Genomic DNA, 23021 nt, shown 5'->3' with positions numbered 1-23021 from the left:
CGCGTCTACCGCGAAGTCAGCGTCTATGCTCCGTTTGTGATTCGGTTCGTCCGTTCCTGGATGGCGCCTGAATGGAGGAAAGGCAGATGAGTGCGAATCACGCCACGTCGATGGGTCAGGAGGAGGGAGGAAACAACCTTTGCAGGCAATAAGCACAAAGACGAATGGACCCGCTCGTGCTTAGGGACAAGACACGAGCGAGGGGGTAAAAAAAAAGGTGAAGGGGGAAGGCAGGCAATGGAAATCCACAAAAATCGCGATGTCGAAAAGATGCGCGCGCACACACAGAGAAAGAGAGAGAAGTGCACGGAGAAAGGCGAAAAAAAAGTATCCCATGAAGTAGAGGGACAACACGAGATTAGATATGCAGGTGCTGCTGCTGCTCTAAGATTCAATTGTGTGTGTTCTCTGTGTTGTTAATCGTGGTCGCTGACAAGAGAGAGCAACAAAAAAAAGATGACGAAGCAAGGAGAGATTTGACAAGGCGTGAAACGATGGGGAGTCCGCAAGAGAGGGTGGCGGACTACCAACGTGCTTACACGCAGCCTCTTGTTCGTGCCGGTGTATCCCTGTGTATTCGCGCCTTGGACAAGCACCCAGGCGGAAGGCTGGCTGGGTGAACGCCCCAAGACAGTAAAACGTCGGTACGACGAGTATAGCACCTTCACGCAAGCGCCCAGCAAACAAATTGATGGCGCGGCAGGGACAGTTGTGGAGAATTAGAGGAAAGGAGAAAGTTCAGCTACCGGTGCGGTGCGGCGTATATGGCGACGGGGATTCACACACGCCGAGATGCGTGAGAAAGCGTTGGGTAGGTGTAGGGAGGCGCCGCAGCAAGCAACGCGAAAACCGCAAGACATGCACATGTTAGAAGCACGAGAGTGAGTGCGGAAGGGGAGAGAGAAGCAAATGTATTCGCATTGGTTTGTTTATGTGGCAGCGGCGCATCGAAGCGAGAAAGGCGTGGGAAAGGACAGAGAAAGATGGAGTGAGGGTGGAGGAGGCGAAGAGATGAGGGGAGGAGGCTCAGCGTCACAACGGCGAATGGAGCCTCGGGAAAAACCGGAGCGGCGCTGGCAGAAAAGAAACGAGAGAGACGCGTGTGCCCTGAAAAGCTGAGCGGGAGACGAAACACAGAGCCGGTGTACGGACCTCATCACAAGTGCACCCTTGCACGCCTCCCTTTCCCCACCAGTCTCGCCGGAGAAAGACAGGGAGCGCAGGAGGAGAAAGAAAGTCACAGGTAGGAGAAGAGGAGGGTGCGTGGGCTGCTCGACTATGCGAGACAACAGCGCCTCACAGCTGCTACACAAGACGACGCGCTGCCTCCTATCCTCTCCGTCCCCACAGCAATCTATGTCCCTCACCCCTTGAACACCGAGTGAAGGGGTAGCTCTTCACCGCAACTCTTTTGTCTCCGCTCCTTTTCTTTGTGTGCGTTAGGGTGTCACGTGGCGACGGTTTTGCGTGCACTGCAGTTCCGTTTCGTTTCTCTTTTCGAGAAGGAGAATGGATGAGGGGAAGGGGAAGGTCCTATTTTTTTTTCTTTTGAGGGGAGTGGAGAGGGTGTCCATCAACGGGAAGATCAACAGCAAGAAAACGAAAACAGTGTAGGGCAGGTTTGAGGTACACACTGGCGCACCGGCATCGAGGGGAATGGAGGACAGAGAGAAACATGAAAGTTTTCTTTGAGAGGGAGGGGAGGGGGGAAGGTGTGGGAAAACAGCATGATAGAGTCTGCCGCCGACACAGGAAGAGAAAGAGTGAGAGACATTCACACATTGGTAGATGGAGCGTGCGAGAGGCTCACAGCGTTGTTCGTTTTTGGCCGTTTCGAAAAAAAACGAAAAAAAGTGTTTCCTAGATGTGCTTTGCTTGCTTCATTTTCTTTTTTTGCTTTTCTTCTTCTGAGGCGTGTCGCTTCGCACTCTTTTTCTGTGTCAGTGGGGGTGGGGCGCGATTCAAAAGGCGTTTTTTTGTTTTCTCCACCTGCATGTGTGTGTGTGTGTGTGGGTGGGTGGGTGGGGGGGGGGGGTATATAGCGCCTCTTTTTTCTTCTCGCTTGATCTTCTGCCTCCTAATCCGTCCGTGTGCTTCTCTCGCGATTCGCCCACCGCCGCATCTCTGAGTGGAAAACAAAAAAAAACGAGGAGAAAAAAGTCACGCCTCGAAAAATACACAGGGACGAAGCATGGAGGCGAAGGAGAGAGAAAAAAAAGGAAACACGAGACGTTGGAAACAGCACAAACATCGGAGTGAGAGCTTCACATACCGGCGAGACGGAGAGCGGCGGTAGATCACACTCACGAACGCACGCACGCGAGGACAGCGAGAATGGCGAAAAAAGGCCAAAGGATGAAGACACAACTGAAGGCGCAGGAGAAAACAGAAAACGAGTACGCCATAAAACTGTATGAGGAAGTTTAGACAACTGCGTATGGAATCGACGATACCCTCACTAAATAAATAAAAAGTGCATAACGACAACGCCAACGCGCAATTGGGCAAGAGAGACAACAATGCACACAGACACACACAATAAATAAAAGGGGGCAAAGACGAAAAAAAAAACAAAGATGGCGAGCCTGAAGACTGAGAAAGACCAGAAAAATACAAAAAGAAAGAAAAATAGTACAAGGAAAAAAAGCGCAGAAAACGCGTTACAGGCACACACATAAACATGCACACAGAGACCGCTCATTTTGTCGTCTACCGCATTTAAATGACGAGTCGCCTGATGTTTATCTCTCTCACGTCCGCTTTCTTTTTTTTCACGCTTTCTTCGTCCTTGCCCAGAGAGCCCGCGTTGCGTGTGTGTGTGTGTCAAGAGAGGACGCTGTAGAAAAGAGACAAGGAGCGTCGAGGTGGTGCCTGTCGCGCTCCCTCTTCCAACTACCCCCGTGCCTCCGATACTCACGTCTTTCGCCGACTGAGTTCCTTTCAAACAACTAATGTGGCGCGGCCCATCGTCCGACGATTTTTGGTCAAACGCTTTCGCACCCTTGTTCTCCCCACAGCTCCACATGTTTGTGAGGTCGTGTTACTTGGTACGACTACCGACATCACCTCCCTTCTGTCTCCGTCTCACCTTTACCCATCCCCTCTTTCTCTCGGTAGCCACTGCGAAAGAAGATTGCCGATGCGTTTCGATCGAGGGAAGTTTAAAAAAAGGTGCACAATCAAAGCACGAGAGGACATGGTCCATTTGGGCCTCCACGAGACCCCATGTCGGGGGGATGAGCGCACCCTTTCCCCTCCCTCTTCAGTCGCACAGACGCAGGAGGGAAGAACGGGCGTACGCGGATGGCAGAGTCGAGGGGGCGATGAAGGGAAACGGGCAAGGGGAGAGGAAGAGAGAAATGTACCAGCATGCACACAGACAGACACACACACGCACACACCGAAGGAGGAGAAGGAAAAAGGAGGAAGGGCATAAAAGAGGCGAGGAGAGAGAGGAGCACACAAACGAAAAGAAAGCAATGCAAACAAAAAAAATGAAGGGGCGACAGTGACGAAAATGTGGTGGCTTGGCGGAAGCAGGAACAGGGGGAAAAAACGAAAGACAACTGTAAACGAAAAGGAAGAGGGGTGTGGACGGAGAGAACGAGAGCAGAGACGGGAAGGAGACATATATATGGGGAATGTGTGCGTGGATGTTGCCACAAGAGCATCACCGGTGCCGTTTGATTCCCGTGACGGAGGTTCAGAGTTTGGGAGGAAGAGGAGGAGGAGGGGGGAGGGAACGGGGAGGCCGTGAGGGACACCCTTCCACACACACACAACCCCCATCTCTGCTCCTATTCCTCCCATCGGTTCCGTGTTATTAAGCGTCGTTGTTGCGTTCTTCGTTCTCTCTGGCAACCAAAAAAAAAACAAGGCAAAGAGAAACTAACAAACAAACCAAAGCAGGTCCTTTAAAAGAAAGGCTTCGTTATAACACCGCGGGCAACAGGAAGCAGACTTCACATCTAAACGCAAACACATCGATACAGGCACTCTCGCAGAGAGAGAGACCGAGAGAGATGCAGACAACGGCTGAAGTCACTCGCACACAGAGAGAGAAAGGGGGGACGATACATAGTCGCCCGCCTCAAAGCGCAACACTTTCCTGCCACAACGAAAATGGTGAAAAAAAAAAGAAAACGAAAAATTCAAACCCATGAGTGTTGCCGGTTCATTTGTTGGTGTTGCTGTTTTGTGTTTCCCTCACGAAAATACAAGTCGGGGCGAAACAACGGTAGAGAAAGGAGCACACGAACAAAATGAAAGTCCCGCAATGAGAGGCGGTCATACATCACACAAGAGCACACAAGAGCGAAGGACACGACGAGTAAAGACACCAAGGAAGGCAATAGAAAAAGAAAACAGTAGGGGATCTCTCAGCCGCAGAGACAGAGATAGAGAGAGACACTCATACACATACATGCGCGCGCGCAGACACCGATGAGCACACACGCGCGCTCGCACGCGCTCATACCACAGCGGCGGAAAAGAAAAAGAGGCTTACACTTGTGTACGCTGCAGCTTTTCAGGCACACACACAAAGGCAAAAAAAAGGGGAGGGAAAAAAATGAAATGGACAGAAAAAGACAAGCGAAAAAAAACGGAACACACTCACACGCACACAGAAGGCGCTCTCTGGAATGCCATCCAAGCCAACAAAAGACCAGAGAACTCCGAAAAAGGGGGGAAACAGCAATAAACCAAGAAAAAGAAAGGAAAAATCTAACGCAGAGGAGAAACGGAGAAGATGGCGCACAAAGAAAAAGACGACGTAAATTGAGGATGTAGCAGAGAGACAGCGAGGAGGCCAGAGGAGGGAAGCAGAGGCACATTACACGCTCACGCAAAAAGGCGCGCACATGCATGTCTCCACTCTATGAACAATAAAGACGAGCTCAAGGATAGAAACACCAGAAAAAAGGGGGGTCAAAAAAAAAAAAACATGGGTGATGACGTGAAAGGTGCTAAAAAGGAGCAAGAGAACACGGCAGAGAGGAGACGTTGGGGAGGGGAAGAGGAAGAGAGAGGTGGGAACAGAAGAACGTGAGTGCACGGCCATAACGTATGATGTTTGGTTTGTTCCCTCGTTTGCTTGTTTCACCTGCGCTGCTTTTCCTCTCCTTCCTCTACACTGCAAGGAACGGCGATGCGCCGTCGGCACGTCAGGCGTAAAACGAAAAATGACGTTCAGCGAGAGGTACAGAAACAGCGACGACGTAAGAGAAAAGACGCGTGAGTAGTTTCACTCTTCAACGCTACTTTCTAGCTCGTGAGTCTCTCTTCCCCTTCGTGCTCTCTCTCCTTGCCAAGCTGTCTGTTTCCCTTGTGCGTGCACCGCAAAATTTTATTCTATTTGGTTCCCTTTCCCTTCTCTGTCTCTCCCTGTTGCCACCTCACATGTTTTCTTCTTTCATGTATTCATTCTGCTTCGTTTTCTTCTTCCTTACCGCTGCTTGCTGTTGCTGTTCCACATGCGCAGAACAGCGCCGGGAGTGTGCAAGTAGGCCACAGCAAAGCAAATAGGCTGAAAAGGAGAGAGAGGGCGCACACATGAAAAGAATACACGTAATAATCCAAAAGAGGAAAACATCAGCATACGCCACGGCTCTTTTTTTTCCGTCGTCTGTGTATGTATGTATGCGTGTGTGTGTGTGTGTGTTATTTATTATTATTATCAGCGTTCCTGCATATGGTAAGACCTTTTTTATCGTTTTGTTTCTTTTTTTTCGGAGAGGGGGGAGGGGGAGGGGAGTTGTTCACCCCTTGGATGCGAGAGCTCTTTGGGTCGCATCGTCGCATCCTTTCATCCGCTCTCCGCCTCTTTCGTTGGCTTCGCTGTCGCTATCGTCTGTTGTTTTGTGTTTTTTTTTCCTCTACACGTCGTTGTATACCGTGATCGAAGCAGCACCGGCGCACACATACACATACGCAGGTGTAGAGAGAGAACGGGGCGGGGGAAAAAAGGGCATGAGACACTTTTGTGAATGCCACACTCCAAGGACCACACATGAGAACGGTGAGAGAATCGCACGCAGGCATAAGACACATGTTCATACACAGTCACGCATGTTTGGGAGACGGGCGGAGACATGCCATGAGTGGAAAAAGACGATGGAGGGAAGAGAGGCGGCAGTGAGGGCACTGCGCAAGGAAAACAACAGAAGAGGGACTGAAGAAATGCTGTGCGTGTGTGTGCGTGTGTATGCATGGGATGAACACACGAAACCGCATGCGCTGGTGAACACGCCATGCGGGGGAGAAGCCAAAGACGGATTTCCGCCTGAGAGACAACAAATGAAGTAAGAAGAAAAACGAAAAGGCGAACGAGAAAAGAGAAGAACGCGAACACCGCGCCGGGGCGCCCCCCCCCCCCAATCCCCTCCCCCCACGCCCCCTCTCTCTACTCCTTCGCTGTCTTATTTATCTTTTCTGTTTGACCGTTTCTTTCCGTCATGTACGTGTTCGGTGTGAGGTGGCTTATCAGCCAAAGAAGCGCATACACACGGCACGTCCCATGTTTGTCGTGAATGCAGCGTCAGCTGTTGGGGTAGAGGGGGGCGGGGCCCAACAAACAGAACGAGAGAGGGAGAGAGACACATAAAAAAAAGCATAAGACACCTACACGGATGTGTAGGCCAGATAAAAAGACTTTTGGGGAGCGTCGAGCATAGACGCACCGAAAAACCGTAAGTGAAACAGGCAAGGGAGGAAAAGACAGAGCGAAAACGCGAAGAGGAACGGAAGGAAGGGCAAGACAACGGCAAACAGAGAGACGACGGCAAGGCAGCGGAGCACAACAGAGAGGCAACAAAGAAACACAGTCAAAATATAGAAGAGTCGGATTTTTTCTTTTGGGTATGCGTGTGTGTATGTGTATGTGTTCGCTGCGCAGCTATTACAAAACAGGAGAGGGGAAGAAGGAAAGGTGGTCGGGGAAAGAGGGCACGAGAAAGGGCGGGTGGAACGGTATGGGTAGAAGAAAACAAAACAAAAAAAAAAACATGAAAACCAAGAGAGGAGGAATGGCGAAGATCGAGAAAGACCGAGAGGGAGAAGAGTAAAGTAAAATGAAGAAGGAGAGGGAGGGAGGGAGGGAAGAAAAGGCACACACACACACAGACACACATGGTGAAAACGAGCACAAGCACGCCACGACACAGAAACCAAGAGAATGAATGAGAAAAAAGAACGAGCAAATGGAAAAAAATAAAGCGAAGAAAAAAAGGGAAAAAAAACAAGAGGAATCACAGGGCAAAATAAAAAAGGGAGTAGAACAACAACACGAAAAAAAAGAGCCCAAGCCAAGTGTTTGTGTGCACAACTTGAATCGCACACCGCTGCTCTCTCCTTGGCTGTTGTATCAAAATACACCGTACCTGTGAGTCTTCGGTCTTGGTCATCTATAGAAGTAACAAAAAAACCCTCGCCGTGGAACAGATCGCGCCGTTCCTTCCCTATTCGTCCCGTTTTTTTTTGTTGTTGTTCCTTTTTGTTCAGCGGTTTGGGGGCTCGTCCTGCACCATTCCTTCAACTTGTGTAGGTGTTTTTTTTTTTGGGGGGGGGCTCGCAAACACGAACGCACAAGCCATGATGGACGAGAACAGAAAAAAAGGCGTCAGATGGCACACTGCCACAGAACCAACAAATAGGAGAGACATGTGCGAGGGCAAATGTGGAGGCTGCGGAAGGAGAAGTGGGAGTATGACGACGAGCAAATCGAAAAGACGAGGAGGAGCGGAAAGCGAGAGTTGTGTATGATGGTGAGGCGGAAAGACGGGTAAAGAAAAGGGGAGAAAGAGAGGAGCATGGTTAACATATGAGGCGGCGAAAGCAAAGAATTAGAAAAAGGCCGAGAGAAGGCGAAGCAACAAAAAAGGGAAGCGACGGAAAAAAAGAGGAGGGGTCTACGTGAGAAGAAGCAGTATGGAGGAAGAGGGGAGACTGAGAAAGCTATGTAGCCAGCAAGTGCCATACCGAAATGAGAAATCAGAAAGGCAGCGGGATCAATGAGCCAACGACAAGGGAGAAAAACAGAAAGCAAAGGGGTTGGGTGGTGGTAGTGGTGGTGATGCTCTGAAAGCTAAAACAAAAAGCGAAAAAACGAAAAACGGAAAGAGAGTATGATCAAGAAAAGTTTCGGCTATACAAACGACAAGAGCGAAAAAAAAGGGAGGGGGAAAACAGAGAGGAAGAAGGGGCGAGTACGTGCTGCGACTTGGGAACCCGATGGTAGTGAACGGTGCACAGAGAAAGAGATGATCCCGGGCAAAAAATCGAGAGACGTCCATATCCGCAAGCATGGTCGAGAGGAGAGTAAATCACAGTCACGACAGAGGTCGGGTTCGACAAGCACACAAAGATGGACAGAGCACCGAAGCACAAGTAGTAGAACGAATAGCCCATCTCTTTTCCGTTTCCTCATGTTCTTCGTCCGCGCCATTCATCACCCAGCAGAACGAGAACATCAACGAGAAACCTGCACCACGTCATCTCCGCCCCATACCGCGCACACTACACGCACGCAGGCGCAGGCGCGTGTGTTCTGTTATACTCACAGCGCGTCGACCATGTGTCTGCGCGCTGGCGCACGTGCGTTGTGCCTGTGTGCACCTATTCCTGTATAGCACAGCGTCAGCGATTTGCGGCGCAAAAAGACGACGGAGCGAAGAGCTGCGTGAGCGCAAGGGGGAAAAGGAGCAAGCAACAAAAAAAAGCAGAAAAACGAATGGGAGAGAAACAAAAAAAACATATGATGCCAAGAAGCGATGATCTGCCAGAGATCACACCACCTCACTTCTTTTCGCCCTCCTTGCTCGCGGGTGGGTGGTGAGAGTTCGTGTATGGGTATGCGGTGTTTTGTCGCCTTACCGGGTCCACGAGATGATGAATTTTGTGAGAAAGGTTGGGTGTGAGGGCGGCGAGAACAAACGAACAAAAAAAGCACTCATAAAGGTATGAGGTGGTACATCCGCGCATGGGATTGTGGAATCCGCAGATCTGCCACATACACTCGTCCCGATTAGAGCTGTGCGGTCATGGAGCTCCCACCCCGCCACACCCACCTCTTTCTCCCTCTGCGCTCCTTCTTTTCCTTGCCTTTTTTCTCCAGCTGTGTTCTTTGGCGGAAGAAAGCTAGCCTCCGTATATAAGAAAAAGAGACCTTGAAAGGCACACCTGCACAGTACTGCACGCCGGTTACAAGCGCGTTGAGAGGCGCGAGCAGAACACATAAGTGTGTACGTGGGCTTGTATAGTGGGAACGGAGACACGGAGAGTAATCAGCGTCGAGAGGCCCGCTAGAAAACCGAAAAAAAAGACAAGACGATCAACAAGTGTGGACACACAAAGTCAGAAGAAAGACCGAGTACACGCCAATAACAAGCGCGACAACATTGCTCCACGTACAGGGAACACGTCCTTGTCGAGGTGTCTTACCTTCCTATACCTTAATGTTTGAATTAAAGGAATACGCCGACGGAGACGTGGCGGTGCACATTGTACCGCCCTATATAAGAAAACACTTGCAGTACGAAACAAACGCACGGATGGAAGAGCGAGCCGACGCGCACAGAGAGACCTCTGCTAAACTGGAGTGGCCGCCTTCACAGCACTGCTTCCTTCGTATTGCTCTACCCACACCCCTTTTGACCTCGTCGCTTCACTGTTTCTTATACTTTTCTTTTGCTGTCAGTGCTGAACAACACACAGAGAGAAGAGAGAGCACAGAAAAAAAAAATAGCTGACAACAAAAGACCTGGGAAACGGGGGAGGGGGAGGGGGCGGTGCAGCAGGAAGAGGATATGGGAGCGCCGAAACGAGTGAAGAGAGAAGGGAGGCACACCTACATATAGATCAAAAACTGAGAAGACTGAAGAGAGAAAAAAAAACACGACGATGCGGCGGATACACAAAGAAACACGCTTGTGTAAATCACCTCATTTTCAGGAGGACAGCGGCGGCGGTGTGATTGCCCACAGTCCTTCCTCATGTCTTCTTCGTTGTATAGTTCTGCGTCTCAGGAGCACAGATAAAGAAAATGAAGCGCGTCAGATCATCAATGGACTCCGATATCTCTTTTCTTTCTCCTTTTTGTTCGCTTGTTGCGGTGCCGGTGCTGTTCCTTGTCCCGTCTTTTGGGGGCTTCGTCTTCTAGCTCTCGTTTTCTACGGTTGCTGATGCTCTTCTTGACAATCGCCGTATGTCTCTGCCCTTGTCTCTGCAGCGTGCACACAACGCGCTTGAGCGGCAAGTGCGATGGTGTGTGCGTTGCACAGCTGTTCATCTTAATGCGTCTACAAGAAGGCGCAGAAGTTCAACCTGGAGAAAGGGGGAGGGAACACAGCAAACAATAACAATGAGAAAGGGAGAAAAAAAGATCCTATGGTACGACCGTCTGTTTTATGTCTTCACTGGACTTTTTCGTGATAGTGGTTCTTCTTTTTTCTTTTGCACAATGCAAACCTTTCTTCGGCGCGAAGGCGAAGAGAAGAGAGGGAAAGGGGTTCGAGAGGGAGGCTGAGCAAGTTAGTGCATGGAAAGCAACTGCCACGAGAGCAAACGTGAACATAACATTACACAGAAAAGAAAACGACAAGGGACAAAACGCACAGAGAAGAGTCAACCAGAGAAGATGGACAAAATAGAAACACACACACACGCATATATATATATACATGTATAGAGAGAAAAAGAGAAGCGCACCGTTTCAGACCAAGCAAAAAGCGACGCAAACGAAGAAGTAGGCAAAATCGAGGAGAACAGAGGAAGAAAAGGTCAAGTACGCGAGCGCGGTAAACAAACGTGAAGGAGGAGAGCGTCCGCACACGCACCCTCCCTGTCGTTGCTGTTTTTTTCGCCCTTCGCAAAGAGGTAGAACAAGGTAGAGCAAGAAGCGATTTTGAAGGGGATGACCATGCGCAAGAGACATCCACAGAAACACAGAAAGAGGCACGTCACACAAGCAACTGTACAGGCTCGCGAAGATGATGGCACCAGCTTTCGAGCAGCGTACTTGTGTATGTATGTATGTATGCATGTATGTGTGTGTGTGTGCTAGTAAAGAAACCGGGATGGAGAAGTACCCGACTGGCGCGGAGTCTGTTGCCGCTTTTGTTCCCTACCGCTTATGACCTCGTCAACCCGTTTCCTTTTGTAGATAAAAGGGTTGCGGATGTGCTTGTGACGATAGTTCAGCAGGCGATTTGCACGTGTGATAAACGGTAGGTTCGACGGTGTTTTTTCCCCTTTGAAGTGCGCTTGACAACGATGCGTGGCGTGTCCGAGCACGTTTGTTGTGTGTGGGGGGAGGAGGGAGGGGATTCGGCTACACCTCGGCACTCTTCGCTTTCTTGCGCGTGACGCGCACGCGCACTTATACTTCTGCTTTCTCAAGTAGAAAAGAGAGGGGTAACAGCGCAGACAGACGCTCACACACATTGTCTGATTCACGTAATCCACTGTGCAAAAGCTCTCTTGATGTTCGTGACGTTTGGTTTGTCTGCGTGCGGCCCTCCACCTGCTCGCACACGTCGTTGTGCCGCGTCTCCCTCTCGCGTCACTTCCGTATTCCATGGAAGTGGCGGCGCCCAAGAAAAACATAAGGGGTGGGGCAACGAGGTGCAGGGGAGTGCAACGTGGTGGTGGTAGTCGGAGAAGAAAACACAACGCACGATATCAGACAATGTAAGTAGAGAAAGGGAGAGAGAGAGGTGTAAGCGAGGCTGAAGGTCGAAGTGAGGAGGAGAGAGCGGTACGTGAACACACACACATACACATACAAGAGGGGAAGAGGACATACAGAGAAGAAAAAAAAACATGAACGAGAAGGCAGATCAAGAAAAGGCGCAAAGGAAATGCAAACCCACGAGACGCGGGAAAAGACTCACAGCCAGAGAAAGGTAAAGACAGAGAAGCCGAGACACAAGATAGAAAAATAAAATGGAAAGGATGAAGTGGAGAGGCAGTGCAGCTGAGAAAGGAATAGGCGAGAAAGGCAAACGGTTGAGGAACGAAAAAGGTTGCATGGGAGCACAACACGGTGATGGGGAGGGGGGCATGCATGGCAGTAAACAAAATCAAAGCATGTGGGAAGGAAGAACAAAAAAAGAGAGGGAGGGAGGGAGGAACACCGTTTGAAGCGAAGCAACAGAGGCGCGGAGGAAACAAACCAAAACCGAAGATGTGAGCACTAGACATGAACACTCAACGTGAACAGAGAAGCAAAAGAAACAGGAGGAAAAGGAGAGGTGGAGGGGGGCCAAGCAGTGCGCTTGGTAGCTCTCTTCTTCATTGCCTGTGTGTGTGTGTGTGTGTGTGGCCAGCGCATCGGTTCATCATTCTCCGTTCGAGGGAACGCACGTGGCATTGAATGATGACCCCTTTGGCGCACACAACACGTCTATCATTACTGTGCCTGTGAGGGTATCCAATTGAGCCAGCGAGTGGAAAAGAGCGAAAGCAAGGTAAAGAGAGAGTGCGGAAGAAAAGACAGGGTTCCACAAGAATCGTCGAGTGCCGTAGAGTACAAGCCACAAAGACAGACAGACAGACAGAGACGGGTGAGGTGCGCATTTTGGGAAGAGAGGGTGTGTGTGTGTGTGTGTGTGTGCAGAGGGGCTGAGGAGCAAGACGCATCAAATTTGAGGAAGTGATGAAATAAATAAATAAAAACATTCAAGAAGAGAGCGCGAAAAGGCACGCAAAGAAGAAAAAAAAAGGGTGGAGAGACAAGGACAGAACTCATAAAAAAACACGCACGCACGCACACACATACACACACAAAAGAAGAATGGAATCAGGGCGCTCACAATAAAGTGAAGCTCTCATATGGCCGCTCACACAAGCACAGACAGACAGACAGACAGACAAACACACACGAAAACAAAAAAAAACTGCGCGAAAAAAAAAGATACAACCCGCTGAAGAAGGTGAAACAGCAAAAAAAAAGAGATATGGGAAAGGAGGTCGAAACCACGCAGACGACGAGGTCTGTTGGAAAACACAAGCGAAGAGATGCCATACAAGCGAAAACAAAGGGGGGTAATAGGGACACGCAGACATGACAGACAGAGACACAGAGACACAGAAACACAGAAACACAGAAACACCAAATAATAATAATAAAGAAAAAGGGGGGCAGCAAGACAGCGAAAGAGTGACGAGGGGAGGGAGAGAGTGTGCACAAACAGGACGAAAACGAGAGAGAGAGAGAGACAACTAAAAAAAGAAAAGGGGCGTGTATGGAAAAGAAAAGACCAAAGATAACAGAACAAAAACGGGGGGAGGGCACACTTTTAAACTTGAAAGACTATACAGCAAAGAAAAAGGGAAACAAAGGAGAGCAAAAATAGGGAAGAAGACCACACCCCGAGTGGGGAAAGGAGGCAGAATAGCTGTACATATAGGTGATGAAGGTCACACAAACACAAAGACAGACACACACACGCGCTGAGACAGAGACATAGCATAAACCTCTGGAAGCACACAGCGAAGCAAGCAGCGAGTAACACACTTGGACGGACAGTCGGAACGCACAGGAGGTGGGAAAAGAGGACAGCAACAGAAAGAGCAAGAGGAAAAAGATCACCAGCCTGCTCAATATGGTTCTGTCCACACCCACACACATATATATATATATATATGTACATACAGATACGCAATGGTCCTCCATGAACTTTGCTCGCGCTCTTTCCACTTTTTTTCGAGTCTTCCATTCTCGTGTCTCTCTTTGTCTTGCCTCCCATGGAATGTTACTGGAATCCTGTACGCAGAGGGAGTGGGTGTTTGACAAAGGATCCGTGTATGCGCGGCGCGTTTGTATATGCGTGTAGACTGCCACGAGGACAGGCACAAGGAGAAAAGCGTACAAGGAAAAAAAGCGGAGAGAAAAAACCTCCGATGTTATTTTCGCTGATGTGCTGGTGAGCATGTGCGCCTACCTAGCAAATTCTTGACCATTTTCTTTCAGCCCACGCAGTAGCCCTTTGCATTTTCTTGCCGCAAGAGTGAAAATGAGGAGGTGAAAGGAGAACGACGGGCCTCGAGAGAAGAATACGAAGACGAGGAAACCCGCTTGGTTCACAGATAAGAAAACAAAATGCGAGGTCTTCCCTTTTCTCATGGAGCAAAGGCACGCGTAGAGCGACCGCTTTCCTTGCACACACCCGGTGTGTGCGCGTGTACCTGGAGTGCGCATTGTGTTCTATGGTTTCTTACTCCTTTTTTTTCGCTTCGCTCCTCGTCCGTTTCCTCCCCGAGTACGTTTTCTTCGTTTTGATCTCCTTTTTTTTTCTTCGCTCTTCATGGGTAAGTGGGGGCAGTGTGTGTTCTCTTCGTCCAGGAGCAGAAGTGGCGAAAAGGGCGCGTCTAAAACGAAACCCCTCCCCCAGAAAAAGGAAAAGGCAGCGAAAAGGGGAACAAGAGCACTACACGCTGTATTACGTTAATACCAATCCCGACGCAAGCCGCCTCAATAAAAAAAGGAGCCCCAACTAGCGTGCGAATACATCACACGCACTGCGGTTGTCTTCTCCTGCACATGGTCACGCGTTTGGTGCACACATCATGATGGGGAAATGGTGCTTTGTTGTGGGTGTTTCTGCTGCGCTCTGTCTTCAGGTGATGCACCAATGGAAAGGGGGGCGGAAAGGGCAGGGAAACGACGTGTTTTCCTTTGGCCACCTGCGCCCTTGAGAGAAAGACGGAAAAGTCTGTGAGGAGCCCAAAAGTGAAACGGGACATTGCCTCTTTCCATCCACCCATTCAGCGCACATGTTCACACACATACGCACACGCAAAGGGGATACAAGGGCCGATTCACACCGGACAACAACACGCTGCGACGGCGGCGCTGACGGCAACGTCAACTGAGAGCCGACACACGCGACGAAGAGACAACAAGAAACACACAAGAGAGAGCGAGAGCGAGAGCGAGCGGCGAGCGGCGAGCGGCGAGCGGCGAGCGCAAGTAAATCACACGCGGGAAAACAAAGAGAGGAGTGGTGAGGGGCTTGAAAGGGAGAGTGGGAGGGGGAGGGAGAAACACAGCGCCACACACACACAGCCAATGCGCCATCGACGACGTTTCTTCCTTCTGTTTTGCTTTCCTTTGTAGTTCGTCTTCGTCCGTCGAGGAGGGAGACATAGAGAGGAGGAGGGGACAACGGAGGATCTAACGAAGAGACAGCATGGCAAGGATTATAGACGAAAAAAAAACAAGAGAGCACAGTAATCAACAAAAAGCAAACATGTAAACAGAGTGAGAGAGAGAGAGTCAAGGTCAATGTAAAGTGAGCGAGAGGCACAGGGAGACCGGCAATGATTGAACACGTACACACACACACGCATACCGAGCTCCAAGCCACAAGCAGCAATCACGCACCGTCCCCCTCCGCAGATTCCGCGCAAACAGCACGCAGAAAATAAAAAGAGAGGGGGCAGCGTTGAGACATGATGACGAGGATGGCCGAAGACGATACGAGAGAAGCAAGACAAAAGAAAAAAAAAAACAGAAAAGAAAGGACCACACTGAGGGAAAAAAAGCGTCACATGCGAAAGTAAAAAAAAGGAAAGCACAGTGGGCAACAACAAGAAGAGAACAGCGTCATGGCGACATGAGCCACATGACGAAGTGAGGTTAGTGTTTCTGGAATGCAAGAAGAGCGCAACAGCCGAACGGCAGCCAGGCACGAAGTGCACACACACACACACACACCTCCTCTGTCCATTTGCGTATGGGGGTAGCGCTTTTGTCTGTGTAACGTCCTGTACTCTCGTCAGAGGACGGCGTTTGGAGCCGATCGAGCTTCGTCATCTGGTTCTTTCCTTTGAGTCGCTTTTTTTCCATCCTCTCTTGCCATCGTGCACCTACTCGATCTTCGCCCCTGCACCTCTCTCATCTGCCTTCATGTTTCCCTCGCCCGTCGCCTCCTCCATCGTCTTTGCAGCCGCCTCGGCCGCCTCGGCATCCTTGCGCTCCTTGAGCTCTTGTTCCGTCGGTAGTACGTGAAGGAACCTGCATGACTCGCCGAGGCGACACATGTCCTTGAGACGAAAGTGTGCGCAGTGCTGCATACGTTTTCGGGTCGGCACGCTGTTCATCTCCTGCTCGTATTGTTTCTGATATGCCTTGGCTCCCTCCGTTATGAGTAAGTTACCGCCCGGGTAGTCTCGCCACGTGTCGAAGCTGTTCTGATTGAAGACGCGTACCGTCATGTCAGCAGGCAGGCGCGGCACATCGGCCATGGCCTCAATGTTGTTGATGTGCGTCGCGTTTGCGCTGTTCTCCCGCACCGCCTCCAGGTCGGCAACGGAGCAGTGGATGTCCTCGCACTCTTCCCCTTTCTCGCACTCGGCGCCCTCCAGCGTCGGCGCACACAGCTTGAACTTCATCTTGAAGTTATCGCCGTGGTCGTTGAACATGTTCACGTAGTCGGCGCTGCCTTTCGTCACGTAGACAGACCCTGACGGTACTTTGTAGTAGCGAGTCAAGGTTGGGTCGTAGCAGTGCACAAAAAAACCTGCGGAGTATGCCTTCTTACCTTCCTTCTTCACCTCCTTCGCCTCCACTTGTGGCCAGGTGTACTCGAGACCGGCGATGTGCACCTTATCGCACCCGCTGCCGTGCATGCACCCCTTGGGGCTGAGGAAGCTGAGACATAGCACCAGCTTCGTCGTCTTGGGATCAAACTTTGGCGCCGGCGAAGAATCACTCTTCTCCTTCGGCCTCTCGTTCGCACTCGCTTTCTCCGACTTGCTGTCCTCAACGACGCTAGCGACGTTGCTCGCAGAAGCGCCGTTGCTGTGCGACTGCTGATGCTGAAACTGAGGACGAATGTCCGCCATGGTGCTGTAAATACGGTTCAGCTTGATGCTGATGATCTTTTTCGTTTCTGGGTGAATTAGGTGCACGGTCGGCGTCTTTTCCGGCACGGCATTGTTGCTGCTATAGTGGTGCTGCTGGTTGTAGAAGTAATTGTTGTGCACCTGTCGATGGAACTGGCCACCATATCCGCTGTGCATGCCGCCGCGTCCACGTCCGCCATGGTAACGCGGATGGCCACCGACATGGCCACCCATGTACTGGTTGGTGGTGTTACTGTTGCCCTGTTGGTTGTAGCGCAAGGGCGGCGGTGGCGGCTGCGTCTGCGGGGCCATCACCGAAGGGAAGAACTGCTGGTTCAACGGAGATTGATGCTGCTGCGTGTATCCGTACGGGAACATCTGCTGCTGAGGCATGTATTGCTGTGACGGTATAAAGTCCATTGCTCCCTTCCCGGCGCTTGGGCTTGCGGTGCTGGGGTACGCGAGGTAAGGCTGTTGCTGCTGATATCCATACTGAGATGGAAACATCTGTTGCTGCGGTATCTGATGGTGTTGCTGCTGCAGATGATGCTGCGGCATCTGGTGCTGCTGACGCTGTTGCGGGGGTTGGTTGTTGCGGTACACCATCTGCTGGTTCCCACTGTTGGCGATATCCATGGGGAACATTTTCTTATTCGTCGTGGGAGTCCGTTGAAGTTTTTTTGTACGTTGTTTGTCTGATCAAGCACCACAGTTACCCTGGTGTTGCGCAGATATCCCCGCCTGTGTGTTTCTCTTCGTTTGACGCTGGTCCTTTGAGTATCGTTGAGGAGGAGCAACTTGACTGTGCGCGTGCGGAGGGCAGGGGTAAGGTCGCGATCCTTCTCTTCACACAGTGAATCCGCAGACACACACACAAGAAGATAGAAACGGACGAGCGAATACCTAACGAAACAAATTATGATGTCAGTGAGAGAGGGTGGTGGAAGGGGGCAGGGAAGGAGGGAGGGCTACGTTGAACTGAGAAGGGACACAACGAGAAAAAAGGGGCTCGAAGAAAGACGAGGGGAGGGGGAGAGAACGACAACAGTGAGGACAAGATAGCACGAGAGAGAAGGAGAGATGGAGACCCCTCAAATGAAAGAGAGGCCGGAAAAAGGCCTAGGCTGGTGGGGACAATGAAGATGAAAGGTGTAGAGACCAGGAGGGGGGAAGGGAGGCGCGTCGGCGGTGCAGTCGCAGTGTGTACTAGCCTACAACCAGCGATATGGAATTCCTCTCAATTTCTACTCGGACAAGGGGCAGCACCGTGAAGGCTCTTTTGTGTGCGTGTGCTTATTTCTGTGTTGGCCTTTTTTTGTTATGTGTGTTGTGTGTTGTGTGTGCCTTCGCCTCTAACTCGTTGCACAACGGAAAACACGCGAAAACGGAAGTGCAAACAAAACCAGGATGTATGTATATATATCACTCTCTCTATATATATATTTAGATATATTAGCGGAGAGGAGAGTGAGGGGAGAGGGGCCAACACCAACGAGACACAAAAAAAACAAAGCAACGACGACTCCAGCCAAAGCACAACACAGGACCAAAGAAAAAAAACGAGAAAAGGAAGGCAAATACCTCAACAGAAGAATCGCAGACGAAAAAGAGGAAAATGGAAAGTTGGGGTAACAGCAGGGAACCGCCGTGGGCAACAGTGCGTGTGTGCGAGCCTCGCCAACAAAGCGAAGGAAACAAGAAACAATGGAAAGAAAAAACAGATGAACAGAAATACACAAAGAGAAAGACGAAGGCAAAGGGAACGGGATTCGGCTCCGCCAGCGAGTCAACAAGATCGATTATGTGAAGAAAGACCGAATGCGCTAAATGCGGGAATAGACCGACCAACAAACGAATCAGACCGGTGCTGAAGTGTGTGTGTGGGGGGGAAGTGAGAAAGGGAGGGAGTACGTGAAATATTCAAAGGCGCTAAAATACGTGGGTGGAGGACAAACAAACGCAGGAAATAAAAAAGGGGTAGAGTGGGGATATAGACGGGCAAACAGTTTGATGGGTGAGAAGGCGAAGAGCAACAATCAGTCGAGTGAAGGAGAAGCGATTGCTCAGTGTACACGTCGAAGGATGTTGATGAGTTTTTGAGGGCGTACGGACGCACTTAGTGCAGGGATGCGCACACTTCGCCGGATCCAATGGAGCCCGAAAATTCGCACACCAACTTCCAAATGCAGGCGCTGAGAGAGAGAGAAATAAACAAACACTCTCAGTGAATCCACACGGTAGCGAGACGAAAAAAAAAGGAGGGAGGGGGGCCGCAACCGACGATGAGCAAGCAGAGCGCCGATTCGCGCGAAAAAAAAAACGTAAACGATAAAGGACAAAAAAAAAGTGAAACGAAAATAGATAGATCACCGTCTTATCATATGAGAGAAGAAATGATTACTGTCTACTTTTGATATGCGCAACACGCGTGTGTGTTCTCCGGGTTGTGACTTTTCTTTGTCGTCCTCTTCGGTTCTCCTCACGCCGTCTTGCTCTCTTTCGTTTGTATACAAAGAACGTGCGCGTTGGTATACGAGTGTGGTAGGGGGGAGGGGAGGGGAGGGGAGGGGGGGGGGGGTAGAGTAGCTGTTAGGGGGTCTTTACTGTGTGTAAGAACGAGAAAACGCGAAACAAAAGAACAACGATACCGAGTGAGAGGAAGATGCGTTGTTTGCTTCCTTGGTCTCTGTGTCACTGAACAGGTGATGATAGCGAAACTGTGTAACGAGTGCTACCCCCTGTACACGTATTCGTGACGAAGGCGTCGCCTCCCCTTCTGTGGTTGGGTCCGTTCTTCAGTGCTCCTTCGGCCAATAACGAGCTGCGTTGAGGCCGCAGACAAGGAGAGACGAAGCGTAAAGGAAAAGGAATACCAGAGAGGAAGCAAGCACGCAAATAAAAAAGTGCAAGCAAGACACCGCGCCTTTCAGTTTCCTCCTCTTCTTCGAGTGTGAGAAAGCAAACAACAAAAAAACGCAGCAGCTCGTCAACTCCGGTGTATCTTCTTTGATTTCCCTCCGTGCTTTTCTGTCTCTCTTTCGGGCCGTGACGGCACTTTACAATGATCTCGGCACTACCATACACACACGCATGCACGCGCGTGGGAGGTATCGTGTCGAAGAGAAGTTTTGCGGCGGCAGGCAGGGCGGCTGGCGTGCGACGAGACAGTGAGAGCTAGACAAGGTACGTATGGGTGTGTCTGCGTCGGATACGGTGGGAAGGTGAGGGGCAAATCAGAAAACAAACGACAAGGGCAACGGCACGGGAAGGAGGGGAGAAAAGACACGGCGAGGCTGAAGCAACGAAAAAGGAGAAAAGCGGGAATAGAGACGCAGCAGAGTGAAGAGAGAGGCGGGGGAGGGAAGGGAGAGGCGCAACTCGATCTACGTAAAAGCAAACAAACACAGAGAGAGGACTAAGAACCAAACAGAGTAGACACGCTACGGGCGAGAAGGGGGTGTATTTCCGAAGAAACAAAAAAGGGGTGGGTGGGGGGGGGGGCAGGCAGGCAGGCAAGAAAAGAGAACAGAATTCAGAAATAAAAAGGCGAGGCTTTTCAAAATGCGTTCGGCATCAACGTTTTGATTGATTTTTTTCTTTTCGTCCTGTTGTCTCCTCGTGTCCGTGTATACCGTGAGGGAGTCGGAAAAGGGCGGAAAAAACACACACACGCACACACAAGGAAACGTCGTAAATGAGAAACGCAGAAAAGGAAAATGGTGACGGCGGTGGTGCGTGAAAAAGCGCAGCACAGGAGGAGCGAAGGAGGGGGGGGTAAGAGTGTGAGAAGAAGGAGTCGGATAAACGACGAAGACGTCAGATCGACACTAACAAACAAGATCAAAATACGAGAGGGAACGGGAAAGTACAGAGAAAATTGGAGAGAAGGCCCAAGCACAACAACCACAACAAGGAAAACAGGGAGGGAAGGGACAGGGGATGGGGTGGGGTGATCACAGAGAGAACGAAACAGCACACACACACACACGCACGCACACATACAAAAAAAAAGGAAAGCTCCAAAAGAGAGAAGAAAGAAAACAAGAACAGCCAAGGGAAAAAAGAAAACAACAACAGAACAGTAAAGGAAACGAAGCGAGGGAAGTGAAGAGGTGGGAAGAGAGGAGAGGCGAGGAAAGAAGGGGGAGGGGACAAAACAAGAAAAGGGCAGTGGGGGGGAAGCACACAACGAAAAGAGCACTGCTGATATGCTACTCTTCTTCGAGTCCTGTCGACGATGCTGATAATGATGAGAGAAAGAGAGTGCGAGTGACACACGCACGCAAACCCAAAGAGGGAGGGAGAGAGAGGGGGAGGGAGGGGGGATATATGTATGTGCAATTTGAGCTGCCAGATGAGGGAGGAGAAAAGGGAGAGAAAATTGTGGTCGTGGTAAAGTCCGACTGAGACAGACAACGGAAGAACCGAAAACCGTGCGCTGTGCTGGAAGATTAGATTGTAGTCCTAGACTGGAGGGGGTGTCGAGCACAGAGAGAGAGAGATGAACTTTTACAACTGGAGCGAGAGAGGAGGTGAGACGGGGTGGCGCCAAAAACGCTTCGAATCTTTTCATGTGTGTTCAGGTATGGTAAAGGGAATTCGACGAGGTGCAGGTGAGGAAGAGTAAGGAAAGAGGTGCGGTGCGTACGGCGCCGCAGGTTCGGATGCACGATAGGGGTGAAAGGAAAGCGTAAGGAATGAACAGCACGCAAGCAGAGAGGCGGGGGTAAGAAAAACGTCAGAGATTCATTTTTTTTTGAACACCAGGCCGCACCCACGTACATCACAGTCGGGTGTACGGGTGCGGGGGATGAAATTTCGCCATCTCAAAGTTGAAATAAAGCGAGAAGCCCTCGCTGCCTCAATGATCTCCTCCATAATCACATCACCTCTTTCCCTCTCCTTGTTGCCCGTTCACATAACGCAGTGAATGAAGAAAACAGTCGTGCATCCAACAGAGATGCGCCGCTGCAGTCCCTTCATCGTGAAGGGATTACCACTGTCGCCGACAGAAGTGAGGCGCGGGCAGTGAAGAGAGACGCAGAGCGCAACAAGTCGGGTGCAAGGCGGCGCTGAGGTGGTCGATCGACATCACCTCAGGCCTCCTCGTCGCCCCCATCGTCACCCAGCTGCCTTTCCTCTCTATGCCGACTGTCCCGCTCGACATTTTCGCCATTTTCTCTTTTCTAATTTGTTGTAGCGTGATCTTCGTCACGGCTTCAGCCACGTAACAAATAAAGCGGAGGGATGGAAAGACAGAAGGGGAGGGGTAGACACGCTACACAGACACGCAGAGAGAGAGAGACGGTCAAACGCAGGCACACAAACGCACACACACGCTCAAAGCAACACGCACATGTCGTTCACGCAATCGTACAGTAGTAGTAGTAATAGTACACGCCATTCAATTCTCAAGCCCTCTCTCTCTGTCGCAGCAGCACATGCTCTCTCCTCCACACGCCTATTCGTGGAAACATGACCACACAAACACACGCACACATGAATATCTACATACGCCTGCATATATATATATATCCCTTTTCTACAATTCCGAAACAGCCATTCGCGGTTCGCTCCAGCCTTCTGCCCCTTTTTCCGTAATAGCAACAGCCCACGCGTAAGCACCGACTTCCTGATAGGCATTCCAGAATATGCCAATAATGTCGTTTCCATTCTTCTCTGCAGCTTATTTTTTGGATTCCCGTCATTGTCTTGCTTTGTCTCCTCTCAATAAGGCGCTTCTTTACAACGTGAAACGCCGCCACAGCTCTGGGGTCACGTAAATCATCCCTCGAAAGACATCCATAAACACTTTTTCTCTTTCGTCGCTCTGCGTCTGGCAACACCCCGCTACTTGTGTACTCAGATGCGAGCCTGACTCCGCATCGAAAAAATGACAACCGTAAAAACACTTTCGCAGTCAAAGGGCCCTACTAACAGCTCAAGGTCAGAAAAAGTATGCGCACCCAACCACAGCGCACCCGCCTCCTGTGGCGCAGCGGCTACATCCGGGCCCTCTAGGACGCAGCGCCCTGCCGCCGCATCCCACAAGGCGGTGCGGGCACCCTTCACGCCGCAGCCGGGAGGGCTCCGCAGTGCCGTTCGCTGCGCTCTCGTCCTGCCTCCGGCACCCGTGCCTCATCGCACCCGCCCGGCCGGATGGAGGAGAGGCCGCG

General features: G+C 50.7%; 1 protein-coding gene across 1 annotated transcript; it reads right to left on the bottom strand.

The window, feature by feature from the left end:
- Positions 1-15867: 15867 nt before the first annotated feature.
- On the bottom strand, positions 15868-17490 carry LMXM_36_0740 (conserved hypothetical protein; the record flags this gene model as incomplete). Its single annotated transcript, XM_003874370.1, has 1 exon — positions 15868-17490. One exon carries the CDS (start codon positions 17488-17490, stop codon positions 15868-15870), a length of 1623 nt encoding a protein of 540 aa, XP_003874419.1.
- Between the last annotated feature and the right edge of the window lie 5531 nt (positions 17491-23021).

Source organism: Leishmania mexicana, chromosome 20, assembly GCF_000234665.1.
Source record: "Leishmania mexicana MHOM/GT/2001/U1103 complete genome, chromosome 20".
Taxonomy (NCBI): Eukaryota; Euglenozoa; class Kinetoplastea; order Trypanosomatida; family Trypanosomatidae; genus Leishmania; species Leishmania mexicana.
This window is presented reverse-complemented; position numbering and strand designations above follow the sequence as displayed.